At 41.6% G+C, this 16521-nt stretch overlaps 1 protein-coding gene across 1 annotated transcript in view; it reads right to left on the bottom strand.

The window, feature by feature from the left end:
- The window catches only part of Rbp (RIM-binding protein), a 388051-nt gene that overhangs the window by 308644 nt on the left and 62886 nt on the right, over positions 1-16521 (bottom strand). Inside the window, exon 6 of the mRNA XM_068230934.1 lies at positions 9158-9589. Coding sequence (XP_068087035.1) covers positions 9158-9589 — 432 coding nt within the window. The remainder of the gene's footprint in view (positions 1-9157; positions 9590-16521) is intronic.

Genomic DNA, 16521 nt, shown 5'->3' with positions numbered 1-16521 from the left:
TTAGAAATTATACATTTTCCAGCTAACTCATTCTTGGTTGATAGCATTTCACCCAGTGTGCCAATTTGAGCTCAACAGTTGGTAACTAGCAGATCTACCAAGACACATGGCTAATGCATATGTAGTGGAGACAACTGCACATGGAGCCATACGCAGAGCCAATGTACTATTACAGACATGGTCTCTTTTACAGAAATTGACACCTGCTAGGCCATCAGATCATATGCACTACCATGTGTCTTGGTAGGCGTGTTATTTACAAACTGATAAGCCCAAACTGGCACACTGGGGCGAAATGCTGGCAACTAAGAATAAGTTTGATGGAAAATGTATGATTTACAATAACGGATCAATTATATCAGAATTATAAATTTACTCATTCAGGACAAATATTTCAAATATATATAATTTGATGGCCTAGCAGGCATCAATTTTTGTAAAAGAGACTAAGTTTCTCATAGTACAGTGGTACTGCCTGTGGTTTCATATAGCCTGTGCAGTGGTACTAGGTTGGTGGATTCAGAGAGGGTGTCATTTAGTAGTAGTAGCCTCCACAATATGCACTAGCCATGCATCTTGGCAAGTGTGTTAGTTACCAACTGATGAGCCTAAATTGGCATACTAGGGTGAAACGCTGGCAACCAAGAATGAGTTAACTCGAAAATTTATAATTTCCAATAGCAGACCAAAAATAACAGAGCATTCTCTACTAAAAATAACAAGCTTAAAACATTTATATGATGATTATGTCAATAAATTCCTTTACATCTGATTTAGGCCTATCGACTATGATTCTCAAGCTAAATAAGTTGTTCCTACAGATACTTAGAGAATCTTTCACAGTGTATTGGACACATTTCATTAATCAAAGTGTGTCTTGGTTTTAAAGAGCTTATGAATATTATCCCAAGGGGCTGTTATGGTCTCTCACCAGCATTTTCTTAGTCATCAAAGTTTCTTTGATCTCTCAGACCATCCACAAGAATCTTTATCCAATTATCCAGGTAGGATTCCATCTTGTCCAGATATTATTTCCGTACATCTGGTATTGTTGTCCACAATGTACTATAATGAAAATGACTATAATTACAGCCAAAACATAATTCTGTCAAGAAATGGTACAGCTGTAATCTAGAAAATCCAAGGAGTGAGAGGTACAATTGTAGAAGAAAAAGGAAAATGTCAAAATTGGTGTAGAATATTATCATTAAATAGACTTTATTTTGAAGTTCCCAACAGATCACAATTTATAAAATTTAACTTGTTCTTCCCTTCCTGATTATTTTTAAAACTTTTTCTTAAAAACAAATAAAATAAAGAGAACAGTGTTGAACCCGTTTAGTCCTCTCCATAGATGTAACTTTGAGTACAGTTATTGGTTGCAAAGATCTGTTGATCTTCTCTACAGTGTAAATGGTAGTTTTGTTGGGGAACAATTAAGTATAAATATTACAGGTGCTAAAATGTTTTTTCTTTCTTTTCTAAACACACAAAGAATTTATCAATTCCTCAGGTTTCACTGAAAAAAGGAGAATGGGAAAGTATGTTACACATTACCAGATGGGTATTAATAAAGGTGTGGGATACATTCAATCTGTGAGTGCTTCAAAATCAATACACTAAATTATTTTCAGTGAAAAGAGTGTACACTGTGCAATACAGAAGGAAGAGTATGTTTTACTACTTTACATGCTGTTGAGTCATCATTCTCAGTACAGGGAGGAGCAGTCCTTCTGATTTTTTTTTCTAGTCTTAAATCCTAAATAATAAGAAACCATCATTCTGGTGGACAACTCATTAATTCTTAAACTTATTAGGAACTTGAAAAGGAATACACAATGATGTCAGTGTGGGAAGAGGGAGCAAGAAAAAAAGAGGATATAATGACAAATATGAGTACTCAAAATGACAAGGACAATCTCCATACACTGGCATCTTCATTTACACTGGATTTCTTCTCCTGAGTCCCAGCTGTTCTACATCCATTTCTTTTTGACCCCCAGCAAGCTCATCTCTGTTTCCCAGCTTCATCAATTTTGCCTTCTCTGATTTCCTGACTTACAACCTTTGTCAGAAAAATTCCGGGACAAGTGGTGTATTTCTGAGGTTGTAAGGTGAACAAAGGAACAAATGTTGGTTTTATGTTACCTGGTATGTGTACGTTCTGAAATGACCTTGGCCATGTTTCCACACACACACATGTACTATGTGGCAGGGCTGTGCTTAGCAACACTCTGTTTGGTTTAGTGATGGTGACACAATGGACGCTGATTGTGAAAAAAGAGTGAACATTAAGTTTTGCATTAAGCTCAGGAAAACCCCTAGTGAAACGTGGACTATGATTACACAAGAAGTCATGTGTTCAAGTGGCACAAAAGGTTCTGGGAAGGCAGAGATTCAGTGTAAGACGATCCCAGAACTGGCTGCCAGTCAGCACATTCCGATGCAAATGTAGAGTGTGTAAATCAGTTATTGCAAGAAGATCGTCGTGTAACTGTGCGTGCAATAATTTGAATCATGACGTGTGTCATAAGATTTTATGCGATGATTTAGGGAAGCGGAAACCGAATGCAAAACTCGTCCCGCACACCCTAACAGATGACCAGAAAGAGGAAAGACAAAGAATTTCTGCGGATCCCACATTTCCAACAAAGATTATTGCTGGGGATGAAAGTTGGTGATACCAGTATGACCCTCACATGAAGTGTCAAAGTGCTCTCAGACTTTCCATGTTCAGCTAAATATCATTTTACAGCCTAGGACCCCTGTATCTCAGCAGGGCTTAAAAGGGCTGGAATAGTATATCAGTGGGCCCAAAGGATTTGCCTACCTCTTTTAATGGTAGCCCTGTTTTGAAGGTTCTGCTCATTTCCATGTCGTGAACTCCTGAACACTTATTTCATCCTAATTCCATCTTCCTTCAGATATCCTTTCATGTCTCCTCAGCTGATGTTTCAGGATTAAGCTTGCACTTATATCCAGGAATTTCTCTTTGCTGCTTGAAATTTACTCTTATTCCCTCTAACTTATCTCCTCATTTCTTCTCTCCTCTCTCTTCTAGCAAATCCTGTGTCAATTACAGCCCTAATTCCAAGTTATTTACTACAGGCTGCCATTTCCCAGTTCCTTCTCTCCCCTCTGTCATCTTTTCTGTATGTTGCAAGCTATCAGTTGTTTGTTTCCTTGTCTCAGGTTTCATTCTCAGTTCCTGCTCATTAGCAACCACGCTCTCATCATCCTTTTCTTGTTTTCACCACCATGTCTCTTTCCAATATTTCAGGTACATTTGATGTTGTGTCAACTTCTCTGGCGGTTTTTTTTTTTTTCATGATATACGAGGGGGGTATCTTTTTTACACCTCCTCATCTTTGGTTTATATCCTCCTGTCCATTTGAGGTCAGGTTTCTGACTATTTCCTCCATCATTTCTCTAATCATTTTTGGCATGTTCTGTGCCATGATCTCTGTTAAATAACTTCTATCTCTTTGATGTTCCTATCTCTCTTGCAATTAATTTTCACTAGGCTGAGTTAACACTCACTACATAGCCAGGTTAGCTTGCAGTTCTTCCTCTTAATTATCTTGCATTTGATGGCATGGTCTTCGGTTCTCACCATCCTCCTACAGATATTGCAAAGCTCATCATTCATGTTTCTTGCTATTCTAGCTCCTGTATAATCCACAATATACGAGTATACATACTAGGCAAGAAGGCAGTCCCTATACACCCCTGTATGATGCTGGTTTGAATTAAATTATTCACTCTTTTGCAATGTGGTTTTCACAGACAGCACTTTCTCAAATTGATTATTTATGATAGTTATTAACAAACTGGAATACTGGTGTATTAGGTAATTGAATACAGAGACCCTTTGAATGACCTATCAGTACTGTGGCCTTTAAAGCCACTCATTATGCTCACCACTTAGTTTATGCACATTTATGTATGTAGTGGCATTCATTGTTAATTTACAAATACAGCAAGGTTCCCATTAAGTACGGTATTTTATTGAAACTGTGTTAGTAATATGTAATGGTTGTTCTGCTGCTACTGAATGTCTTATTCTGTTTGCACATGTAAAACATAAATATTCTTAGGCAATAATAAAATCACAGTTCAAATCATGTCCAACGGTGTGTGCTCATTCAGAAACAGAGATAACGCCACTGCACGGAACCTCTGCTCTGCCTTACACAGTGCCTGCTATAACAAGATTATAGTTCAAATCCTGATGGCATCTCTTGCAGTATTATTCCTATTGGAATATTTCCTAAACAAATTCTCTGCCAAAACTTCCAACATTCTCATGCGAATCTGAAGTCATTTTTATAAAATAAATACATAAATATGTTTGATAGAAATACATTCAAATACCAGCATCCCAGTAATTGAAAACACATGATGTTATAATAAAGTTTGAATCTCATTAAAATCTGTTAGGATGTTTGCACCATTAAAAAAAAAAAAAAAAAAAAAAAAGTGCAAGAATTAGATTCCAAAAACAAACAATTCTTATTGGATCATACAGTGTCTAGCTGATGGGAGGTAACATATGGTAGATCAATGTGACAGATTCAAGTATAACCTCACTTGCTAAGAATGAATTTAACATTTATCAGTCACAAAAGTAGGATGTCAAAAGAAAGATATCAGTTGTTAGTTTTTTTTTATGGCAGCCTTTTCAAGTTTGTACCAGATGAACCGTAACAGAATGCCTGAATTTATTGTTTTTCAAAGATATCCATATCAGAAGCTTAAGTAATTCTTCTTCTTCTTCTTCTTCTTCTTCTTCTTCTTCTTCTTCTTCTTCCAAATGGGCCACCTGAGGACCACAATGTTCAACTTCTCCACTTAGAGAAGGACTTGAAGTTTGCCCAACAATTGCTCATTGCCTGGCTTCTTTCCTTTGTCCAGAGGGTGGTCTGTCTGAAACCTCTTTTGTTTGATTATTCTTCTGAGAGGTGCCCTGTTTCTGATGTCATTTTCAGTTACTACCAGTTTCTGTATGTCTTTCTTCACTTCTGTTAGCCATGGTGTCCCTACACCTTCCTGTTCTTCCAGTAGTTGAGAAGCCGGTAGGTCATCCTAGTTTGGTTCATCCTCGTGACATGTACATAGAAAGTCAGGTGCCTCTTCCTGGCTACGTCTGTGATTTTTTCAGTATAATTGTATAGCTCATGGTTTGGTTGCCTTCTGTACTTACCATCTCCTTTGATCTTCCTCTCCTGGACCTCCAGTTTGTCCAGCAATCTTCTCCTGTTCAGTATCAAGCATTCTGTGGTGTATAGGGTTTCTGCCTCAATTTGGTGTTACGAGAGAGGCGTTTCTTGTTATAAATATTCTTGGTCAGTCGATATGCTAACTAGTTTGTGACCCAAAAGATGGTGAAATATGCCTGGCCAGGACGAAGTCAGGGGAAACCCTGATGGAGGTCCATAGCGATTCTGACGTGCAAATCGATCGCCGGAGCTGGGTATAGGGGCGAAAGACTAATCGATCCATCTAGTAGCTGGTTCCCTCCGAAGTTTCCCTCAGGATAGCTGGTGCTCCAATGAGTCTCACCCGGTCTCAAACTTTATAGTGCTACCGTTTTTGACATATTGGGTTCCAGCCATTCTCCCAGGTACTTAAATCTGTTGACTTTCTCAATCTGGCCCTGTTCCAACTGTAATTCACTGGGACTATCACTGATGTATTTCGTATTTCTAGAGACACCTGTAATTGAGCTGTTTCACTGCTGCTTCTATGGAGTTCGTCAGGAGTGCCAGGTCATCTGCAAATGCCAAACAGTCCAGTAGTAGTCCCTTCCATTTGTGCCCCAGCTAAATATCGCTTGGTACCTTTTGTTCTTCCACTTCTTTCCACCACTCTCTGTTGACCTTGTCCAATGCACAGTTGAAGAGAAGGGCAGAAGGGAGTCCGTCCCCTTGTCTAACTCCTATCTTTCTTTCAAAACTTTCTGAAAGAGTTCCTCTGAACTTCTCTCATTATCGCATTTTCTGAGGGTCCTTTGGATAAGGCTGTGGGTCTTCTGATCCAGGCTCATTTCTTGCAGAATTCTTATGATGGTAGTTCTGTCTACAGAGTCATATAATATTTAAATTATTTAAAGTGATTTCAAAGTTTAAGTGAAATATGATGACAAAAATAAATTTTATTGCTGCAAACTTGAATAATGAAAGAGGGGACCAATCCAATTCAAATGTAGGAACCATAGGTTGATATCAGCCTCTGGATCCCACAATCGTGGGTTCAAATCCGGTACATGTAGCCAAATTTTTGAAGGTTAAAATAACGTCCATTTGAAGCTCCATGTCCGATGATGTCATCATGTAAAATGTCTCTGGCAAAACATCTGGTGCTTACCCGAAAAAACTAATTCAAACTCAACCACAGCTCACCCAAGAGATATCTGGTTTACTATGTCATCAGGTAGAGTCAAATGGAACGTCAAAACTCACATCTTATTATAACAACAACAACAACAACAACAACAACAATAATAATATTTTTATGTACGCAAGTCAATAGGTATCTGCAATTTTACTCTAATTAACTTTAGGTTGGTTTTGTGGCATTGTGTGCTCACCAGCTGCTAGATGGCACCATTGCTTACATCTGTGGTAGGTTTCAGCGCTATCAGATCAGTACAGCTTGCGCTGTTTAACGTAAAAATGGCCGCACCGCTCTCTGTTTGCACCAAGGAAGAACAGCGTTCTGTAATCCATTTTTTGTGGTCTGAGGGTGTACCAGGGGCAGAAATTCATAGAAGACTTTCGGCACAATACGGGGTCAACGTTTTATCAAAGCAAAGTGTTTACCAGTGGATTGAATAATTCAAAAGTGGTTGCACGAGTGTGAATGATGAGGAAAGATCCGGGCATCCATCTGCAGCCGCAGCTGATGCCAATATTGAACAAGTAGGTGATATGATCCTGAATAACAGACGAGTGACTGTTCTATGAATTTCTGCTCCTGGTATACCCTCAGACCACAAAAAACAGATTGTGGAATGCTGTCCTTCCATGGTGCAAACAGAGAGTGGTACGGCCATCTTTAGGTCGCAACAGCGCAAGCTGTATTGATCTGATAATGCTGAAACCTACCACAGATGTAGACAATGGTGCCATCTAGCGGCTGGTGCGCACACAACACCATAAAGCCAACCTACTGGTGCGCACACAACACCATAGAGCCAACCTACTGGTGCGCACACAACACCATAGAGCCAACCTACCGGTGCGCACACAACACCATAGAGCCAACCTACTGGTGCGCACACAACACCATAAAGCCAACCTACTGGTGCCCACACAACACCATAGAGCCAACCTACTGGTGCCCACACAACACCATAGAGCCAACCTACTGGTGCCCACACAACACCATAGAGCCAACCTACTGGTGCCCACACAACACCATAGAGCCAACCTACTGGTGCGCACACAACACCATAGAGCCAACCTACTGGTGCGCACACAACACCATAGAGCCAACCTACTGGTGCGCACACAACACCATAGAGCCAACCTACTGGTGCGCACACAACACCATAGAGCCAACCTACTGGTGCGCACACAACACCATAGAGCCAACCTACTGGTGCGCACACAACACCATAGAGCCAACCTACTGGTGCGCACACAACACCATAGAGCCAATCTACTGGTGCCCACACAACACCATAGAGCCAACCTACTGGTGCCCACACAACACCATAGAGCCAACCTACTGGTGCGCACACAACACCATAGAGCCAACCTACTGGTGCCCACACAACACCATAGAGCCAACCTACTGGTGCCCACACAACACCATAGAGCCAACCTACTGGTGCCCACACAACACCATAGAGCCAACCTAAAGACAACTGGAACTAATTTGCAGATATGTATTGACTTGCCCTTGTATTGATATATATGTATTACATATTATTATTATTATTATTATTATTATTATTATCATCATCATCGTGATCATTCTCTTTTTCTATTTCTTTCTTAATCTGTTTACCCTCCAGGGTTGGTTTTTTTCCTCGGACTCAGCGAGGGATCCCATCTCTACTGACTCAAGGGCAGTGTTCTGGAGCGTGAGCCTTTGGGTAGGGGGATAAAACTGTGAAGGACCGGTACCTCGCCCAGGTGGCCTCACCTGCTATGCTCAACAGGGGTCTTGTGTGGGGATGGGAAAATTGGAAGAGATAGACAAGGAAGAGGGAAGGAAGCGGCCGTGGCCTGAAGTTATGTACCATTGCCTGAAAGAAAAGTGGGAAACCACAGAAAACCACTTCTAGGATGGCTGTGGAGGGAATCAAACTCCCCTCTACTCAGTTGACCTCCCGAGGCTGAGTGGACCCCATTCCAGTATTCTTACCACTTTTCAAATTTCGTGGCAGAGGCGGGAATCGAAGCCGGGCCTCTGGGGGTGGCAGCTAATCACACTAACCACTACACCACTGAGGCGAACATCATCATCATCATTATTATTTATTTATTTATTTATATTTATTTATTTATTTATTTATTTATTTATTTATTTATTTATTTATTTATTTATTTATTTATTTATAGTTTGAATCTGATATGTTAAGAAGGAACATAACTGGGCTTAGGCCTGTGTAACTTCATATTGTCAAATAAATAAATAAATAAATAAATAAATAAATAAATAAATAAATAAATAAATAAATAAATAAATAAAAACCAATGTCTCATTTTCTTTTTTGAATACACCATTTTTGAGATGAATGGTATAATTTTTTAAAACTCATCATAAATGCCATCCAGATTTGTACCTTTTCTATTAAATGTTTAAAAATACAGGTCAGTAAAGTTTGTTAAGTTTCTCTTGCCATTAGTTTTGTTGCAGTGGCATTCGCACTGCACACACCTTTACTAATACTACAGTGACTTCACACTTATACTTGAAAGAAGATACAGTACCTTAGTGGGTTGAATGATAATAATCATGGTTACGAATGATGAGGATTAAATAGTGGAATCTCTCTTAACATTGCAGGTTGCTGTCTTACTGGGTTACATTTTATACACTCTTTTCATCTTGATGTCAATTTATGGAAAATATTTAACCCCAAAATAAATTGAATGTAAGGAGAATGGAGAATCATGAGATGGCAAGAATGTACTCAGAGACTCACCAATGGTTGACCTTGTCTTGTCCAACTCTGCTAGAATGCGGTTATCTTGTTCGATCTTCGCCATGATACGGTCGATCTCTGCAGAACCAGGTTGAACCACGGTGGAGGTAGGCACAGGCGATCCACTGCGGACGGTTGTGCCAACAGTCCCGGTGGCTGCGGGAGTAGTCTGGTGGTGATGGTGTCCTGATATCAGCGGAAGAGACGAAGGGGTGCAGGCCGAACGAACATTAGTGGCGGGCACACCACAACTAGACAAGTCTCCGCTCCTCCACAGCGGTAAGTGGAAGTGACTCGCAGCGCTGCTGGTACTGCTGACGCCATCTACAAAGCCTACCGGGTTGCGCGATGCCGGGTGGTGGGACGTGAGACCCAACAGAGGTGAAGTGTGGGAGGGTAGTGTCGGTGTAGGGGCGTGATGATGTAGGCTGCCTACATGGACAGGTTGGGGAAATGAGGGAGCGTTATCTCATTAGCGGGCGGACTGCTAAACTAAACTAAACACAACAGAAACAGCATTGCAGTAGGATAGGTAGAACATGCACGAGTTGAGAATAGCCAGGCACAAAGCGCATCAACACTTAAGGAGGTGACTACCAAGAAAGAAAAAGTGATTTGACATTTGATCAGATAATGCTGACTATCTCCAAATAGAAGACAGATGAAAATGTCCTTGAAATCAGAAGTTCCCCCCCCCAGTGAGATTCATTATCATTTCACTCCATTAATAATCAGCAGTAATGCGCAGTCTCAGACGGGTTCTCAAGATTTCTCGAGACTAGAGCAAGGACTTACCACTCGGTAGAGATGCCAAGATAACTCTAAAGCTTTGTCCCCGCATCGTGCGGAGAGTAGCACGTAGTAGGCCTAGATCTACATGGAGCCGGAGTTTGTTTGTGCTGAGTATGCGAGTAATCAACCATGCACCTTCTCCATTCCATAAATGCATGTTAATGAGCAACTAGTCTGCTCATTTCCACTGATGCGGTATTACATAATCCATTAAGGATATGCACTGCAGCAGTAATCACATGTGTTAACGCACAACGGCTATGGAGCCAAGCTTTGGATTTGGAACCCAAGTGTTCGAACCCCACCATCAGCTGTCCTGTAGATTTCGCAGGTTTCAACATTTTCACTTCCAAGTAAATACCAGGACAATTCCTGTCCACAAGCCACAGACGATTCCTTCCACCTCCTTACCCAGTTTCATTCACCATCGTTCATTTCATCTTCATTAGCTCCTCAAATGACGTTGGCGTCAGGAAGGGGCATCCGACCATAAAACATGGCATATAATTTCATCCCACTTCAGCCCCGACCCTGAAGAAAGGGGTACTTTCTCCAGGGTGACAACCAACGTATGCGGCAACCAGATATGACAATTGAAAAGGAGAAGAAGAAGACAAAATACACTAACTAGCCTGAAAAATAATAATATTTTTTTCCTCCAGTAAAATATTTAATAGGTGATCTTTCCTAACTTTGGTGCTCTGAGTTCGAATTTGCTTTCTATTTTCCTGTATCGTGTAAGGATTTGTCACAGTATTCTCATCATTTCCTTTAATATCACAATTCTGATCACATTGCACCAAATTTGATACCCCCTTAAAGATTGCAAGAAAATGATCTAATACGTGACTGTAAATAATTTTAACACAGTGAATTCAGTGCCAGAGTCTGTGTTTTTCCTACAGTATGCAAAAGCATCCACCGAGCTCGATAGCTGCAGTTGCTTAAGTGCGGCCAGTATCCAGTATTCGGGAGATAGTAGGTTCGAACCCCACTGTCGGCAGCCCTGAAAATGGTTTTCCATGGTTTCCCATTTTCACACCAGGCAAATCCTGGGGCTGTACCTTAAGGCTACGGCCACTTCCTTCCCACTCCTAGCCCTTTCCTGTCCCATCGTCGCCATAAGACCTACCTGTGCGGCGCGATGTAAAGCAACTATAAAAAAAAAACCATCCAATACAACATAACATTGAGGTTGTATTTTATTTTCACCTAGGGATGCTAGGGGTGTCTTACTTCCCTCTCCTCCCACCCATTTCCCCACTGGTAGTATTTTTTTTCCATATAGAAAGCCATAATATTATGCATTCGACCAATTGTTATGAGTGGCATTTTTTTTTTGTATGTGATGAAATTAGTTTCACATTTCCGTAAATACAACCTGTGACAATAAAGTTCGGTGAATGAAGTCAGAACGGTCGATCCGGCAACACTGGTGACATGCAATGCTGCACCTGCATAGCAGCAGGTTTTGACCACCTGCTTCCAACGTTGTTCAATTGAGCATTGTGTGTGTGCCGTGTAAGACCTGTTTGACACAGTGTGTGTTTAGTGCATTGGTTCTGAACTGCAAACAGGAACATGAACGACCAAAAGATCAATGTACAGTTTTGTTTTAAGCTTGGCAAGACACCGAAAGAAACGCATGCGATGCTGGTACGTGTTTATGAAGATCAAGCACTGTCCTTGAAGTGTGTATACGAGTGGTTCGCCCGTTTTCAAGGAGGCCGGGAAAGTGTTTCTGACAACCCCCACAGTGGAAGACCGGCGACCGCTGTCAGTGACAAAAGCATTGAGAAGGTGACGACATTAATCACGAATGATCAGCAATTAAGTGTGCACATGATAGTGGATGAACTGCAGATTAACTCGGAATCCGTGCGACAAATCGTTACCCAGAAGTTAGATAAAGAACATGTTCTTGTCTTGTGCCACATCACTTGAATGATGATCAGAAGCAGGCACGTTTAGAGGCTTCACAGGATTTTGTCGAAACGGCGGATGCGACACCAAATTTCTTGAACTGTATCGTCACCGAGAATGAAACCTGGTGTCTCAGGTACGACCCTGAAACGAAACGGCAAAGCACGGAATGGTGTTCTCCAGAATCCCCTCGTCGGAAAAAGGTCAGAGCCGAAAGGTCACACATCAAACTCGCTTTGAAAGAATAGGAAAGAGATTTGACCATATTCCTGACATCCAACGAAGCGTGACGAGGCTTTTGAACACCATCCCAAAGGAAGCCTTCTTGCAAGGTTTCTAGGACATGCATCGCCGATCTCAGCAGAGCATAGTTATGGGAGGGGACTATTTCGAAGGACAGTAATGTCACTGTCGTGCATTGTTCATCTATGTTGATAGTACAGGACTATTCACCAAACTTTATTGTCACAGGTTGTATGCCTAATGCTGTATAAGAATTTTAGTAAATCTTTTTATATTGATATCTTATAAACAGTGCATGATAAAGCATTTCCATTTTTTCACTGAATTCTGCACACTAATGTTAGCGATGTCCATGTATTTTGATGCCTGGTAAAATCAAAACATGATGAAATGAATTCAAATTTCCTTACATTTACATTAAATCTTGAACAAAGATATATATAAAATAGCTAATTACATAAAATCTGTATGTGTTATGGTAAAACAGTCGTATTTTCAAAATCAGTACATGGTTTTCCATTTGAACTGTTTTCACCAAAACTGGGAAATCATTGCAGGCTAGTGATATTTGTCATCTTCGGATATAAATCTATCCCTTAATCCCATTTTCTAATACAGGGTCGGGGATGTGGTGAGATGAAATTATATGGCTGAACAGATGTACATGCAGCAATAATACCCTTATTCAAGGTTGCCCAGTAAACCAGTGATTAAGTCTTAAAACTCTCGGGCTGCAGACATCGTCACTAGATGGCATTAATGATATACATGATTTGTTTGTGTTTTAAACTGTGCATGGTACTTGTTTGGCCTTCAGTTCTTCATATACGATACGTGATTTTAGAGTTTACTGATGCCGCGAAATGAGGTCACTATAGCAGAATAGGACATAAACAATGCATTTTGCATGGTAAATAACAAAACACATAATATACTGAGATACTAGTACCATATAAAACCAAACCGCATGGCGCAACAGCCCCGAAGAGCCTTGGACTACCAAGCGACCGCTGCTCAGCCTGAAGGCCTGCAGATTACGAGGTGTCATGTGGTCAGAAAGACAAATCCTCATGGCGGTTATTCTTGGCTCTCTAGACTGGGGCGTCAGAGAGCTCCTCAGCTGTAATCACATAGGCTGAGTAGACCTCAAACCAGCCCTCAGATCCAGGTAAAAATCCCTGACCTGGCCGGGAATTGAACCTGGGCCCTTCGAGTAAGAGGTAGACAGGCTACCCCTACACTGCAGGGTTGGCGGTACCATATATAACACAAAATGAAAATCCTCAGTCTGTTTCCAGTCATTCGAACAGATCAGAAATGAATGAATGAATGAATGAATGAATGAATGAATGAATGAATGAATGAATGAATGAATGAATGAATGAATGAAGTTCCCATCTAGCAGTGAGGATAGGAATTGTGCCAATTGCTGAAGCCTGTCGCACCTCTCTGAGGCAATGATTAACGACTGACAGATGAAATGAAATAAAATTGGAGTGTGTCGCTGGAAAGAAAGATGACAGGGAAAACTGGAGTACATGGAAAAAGACCTGTCCCGCCTCCACTTTGTCCAGCACAAATCTCACATGTATCTTCATCACCACAGTCTTAGACGTGCTGATATTTAAATTATGTCTGTGAAACTCTTGACTCCATCCAGGGTTGGCTGTCCCTCCCACTCTATGGGATACTTCCTGGTCTCCCCTTGCTCGCATTCATTCACACTGATAAGACACAACAGCATGACTAAGTTTAAAATATATATATATATTTCAGTTACACATTACTGGATATATTTTAGTTATTTTCATTCATACGAAGTTTTCCATCCTCCTGTTAGATCCATGCCTTTGGACATGGCACTGATTAGTTAAATCCTTCCATTTTCAGTCTCCTTCAAAGTCCCTCTCCAGTATGAGGGTAGGAGCTTCTCCAGCAGTGTACAGTTTCTCTGACATCATGAAATACAGTACAAGAATGTTCTGAAGCTACATGTAAAAGCACTAACACATTGCCAGTAAACAGCAAGTAGGCAGCAAGGTAATGAGCACGAAGGTCACCCAAACCCTTACTTTGGAAGTAATTGCCTTGAATATGTGATGACTAACTTGTTGCCACAGGTTCCCAAGACCACTATATATCATGAAGGCTGAACATCTCCAGGAACACGAAAAGAAAAAGAAAAAAAATCCACAGCCTGTTTCCAGTCATTCGACTAGGTCAGGAATGGAATGCATGAAGTCCCCCATCTAGCGACAAGGATAGGAATTGTGTCGGTTGCCGAAGCCTGTCGCACTCCTCTGGGGCAATGATTAATGAATGATAGATGAAATTAAATGATATTGGAGAGTGTTGCTGGAAAGAAATATGACAGGAAAAACCAGAGTACCCGGAGAGAAACCCGTCCCACCTCCACTTTGTCCAGCACAAACTTCACATGGTGTGACCGGGATTTGAACCACGGAACCCAGCAGTGAGAGAATGGCGAGCTGCTGCCTGAGCCCTGGAGGCTTGAACACAAAAATAATAAATAACACATAAATGCTATAGCAGTCCACCAGCCATGCAGCACCACTCCCACGCAACCTATTCTTTTATTTGTAAATAATAGAACCAGCAATCCTGTTTACTATCCATTCTAATGGATGAAGCCCCATCTAGCGGTGAGAATAGGAACTGTGCCTGCTACTGTCGCACTCCTTTGGGGCAATGACTGATGACTGTCAGATAGAATGAAATGATATTGGAGAGTGTTGCTGGAAAGAAATATGACAGGAAAAACCAGAGTACCCGGAGAGAAACCTGTCCCACCTCCACTTTGTCCAGCACAAATCTCACATGGAGTGACCAGGATGTGAACCATGGAACCCAGCGGTGAGAGGATGGAGTGCTGCCGCCTGAGCCATGGCAGCTATCCATTCTAATACACTATCTAATTTCTTCTGAGACAACATTTTAGCGAGAAAGATGCATTAAAAAATGTTAATAGATGTGGTGCATATTGTTGCCAGCCCCGTGGTGTAAGGGTAGCGTGCCTGCCTCTTACACGGAGCCCCGGGTTCAATTCCCGGCCAGGCCAGGGATTTTTACCTGGACCTGAGGGCTACTTCAAGGTTCACTCAGCCTATGTGATTAGAATTGAGGAGCTATCTGATGGTGAGATAGTGGCCCCGGTCTAGAAAGCCAAGAATAACGGCCGAGAGTACCCGTTGTGCTGACCACATGACACCTCGTAATCTACAGGCCTTCGGGCTGAGTAGCGATCGCTTGGAAGGCCAAGGCCCTTCAAGGACTGTCGTGCCATGGGGTTTGGTTTTGGTTTTTGGTGCATACTGTATGACTGCACTATTCAAGTCTTCACCTCAATTATCTTTTGGCTAGTTGAAGATAGTAGTAAATGGTTTTCACCTAAGTGAATGACAACAAGAGGCACGTGAAAGAACATGGAATATGTGTCTTGTGCTTTAATAAGCACAAAGGTAGAGATACCAAGTTGACTTACATGGAGCTATACCCATTTCGCTCACATGCACAGTTGGTCATAGGCAGTCGCATTCAGGGATGCAATTACAGGGCAATTCAAAATGATGGACCCAAATTTCATTAATTTATTCTTTGAAATCTAATGAACATATCATACTGTGAGATATGCGCAAAGAAAGGCAAACTCTCAAAGTTTAGTTCAGTTTAGATTTTATCCCATGTGGTTTCATTTTCAGCCGTTACGAGCGTGCAGGATGCGAGTAAAGAAAATGGCTGCGGCTGGGGGAACAGAAGTCGTTCTGTGTGCGTGATTAAAAGAAGTCTGTGATTAGTGTTCAACGGCATTTCCGTACCAGGTATGGAGGAAATCCACCTACTGGAAAAGCCATTCATGCGTGGTATGAAAAATTCAAGAGACACGGGCTGCATCTCTAAGCAAAAGTTGACTGGCCGTCCTTCAACTGGAGAAGAGACAGTGGAACGTATTTGCGCCAGTTTCGTGCGGAGTCCACAGAAGTCCACCTACTGGGCAGCGAGGCAACTTGAACTTCCACAGGCAACTGTACGGCGCGTTCTGCGGAAATGCTTACGAACAAAACCCTACCGCTTGCAACTGGTGCAGGCCTTAAAAGACACTGATTATGCTGCTCGAGCGTCCTTCTGTGCTGATTTTCTTGCATTAATGGAAGAGGATGGGTTCTCCGAAAGGGTAATTTTCAGTGATGAAATGACTTTTCACCTTTCCGGGACTGTGAATAGACACAACGTAAGGATCTTCCACTAACATTGGACGATCTTCGTGCCCGCATCACAGCAGCCATCGCAGAGATTGACTGCGACATACTGCACAAGGTTTGGCAGGAGATAGACTATCGGCTTGATGTATGTTGTGTTACGTGAGGTACTCACATAGAACACTTGTG

This window comes from Anabrus simplex, chromosome X (assembly GCF_040414725.1).
Source record: "Anabrus simplex isolate iqAnaSimp1 chromosome X, ASM4041472v1, whole genome shotgun sequence".
Classification (NCBI taxonomy): Eukaryota; Metazoa; Arthropoda; class Insecta; order Orthoptera; family Tettigoniidae; genus Anabrus; species Anabrus simplex.
Note: the sequence above shows the minus strand (reverse complement) of the source record. Positions and strands in the feature narration are given on the sequence as shown.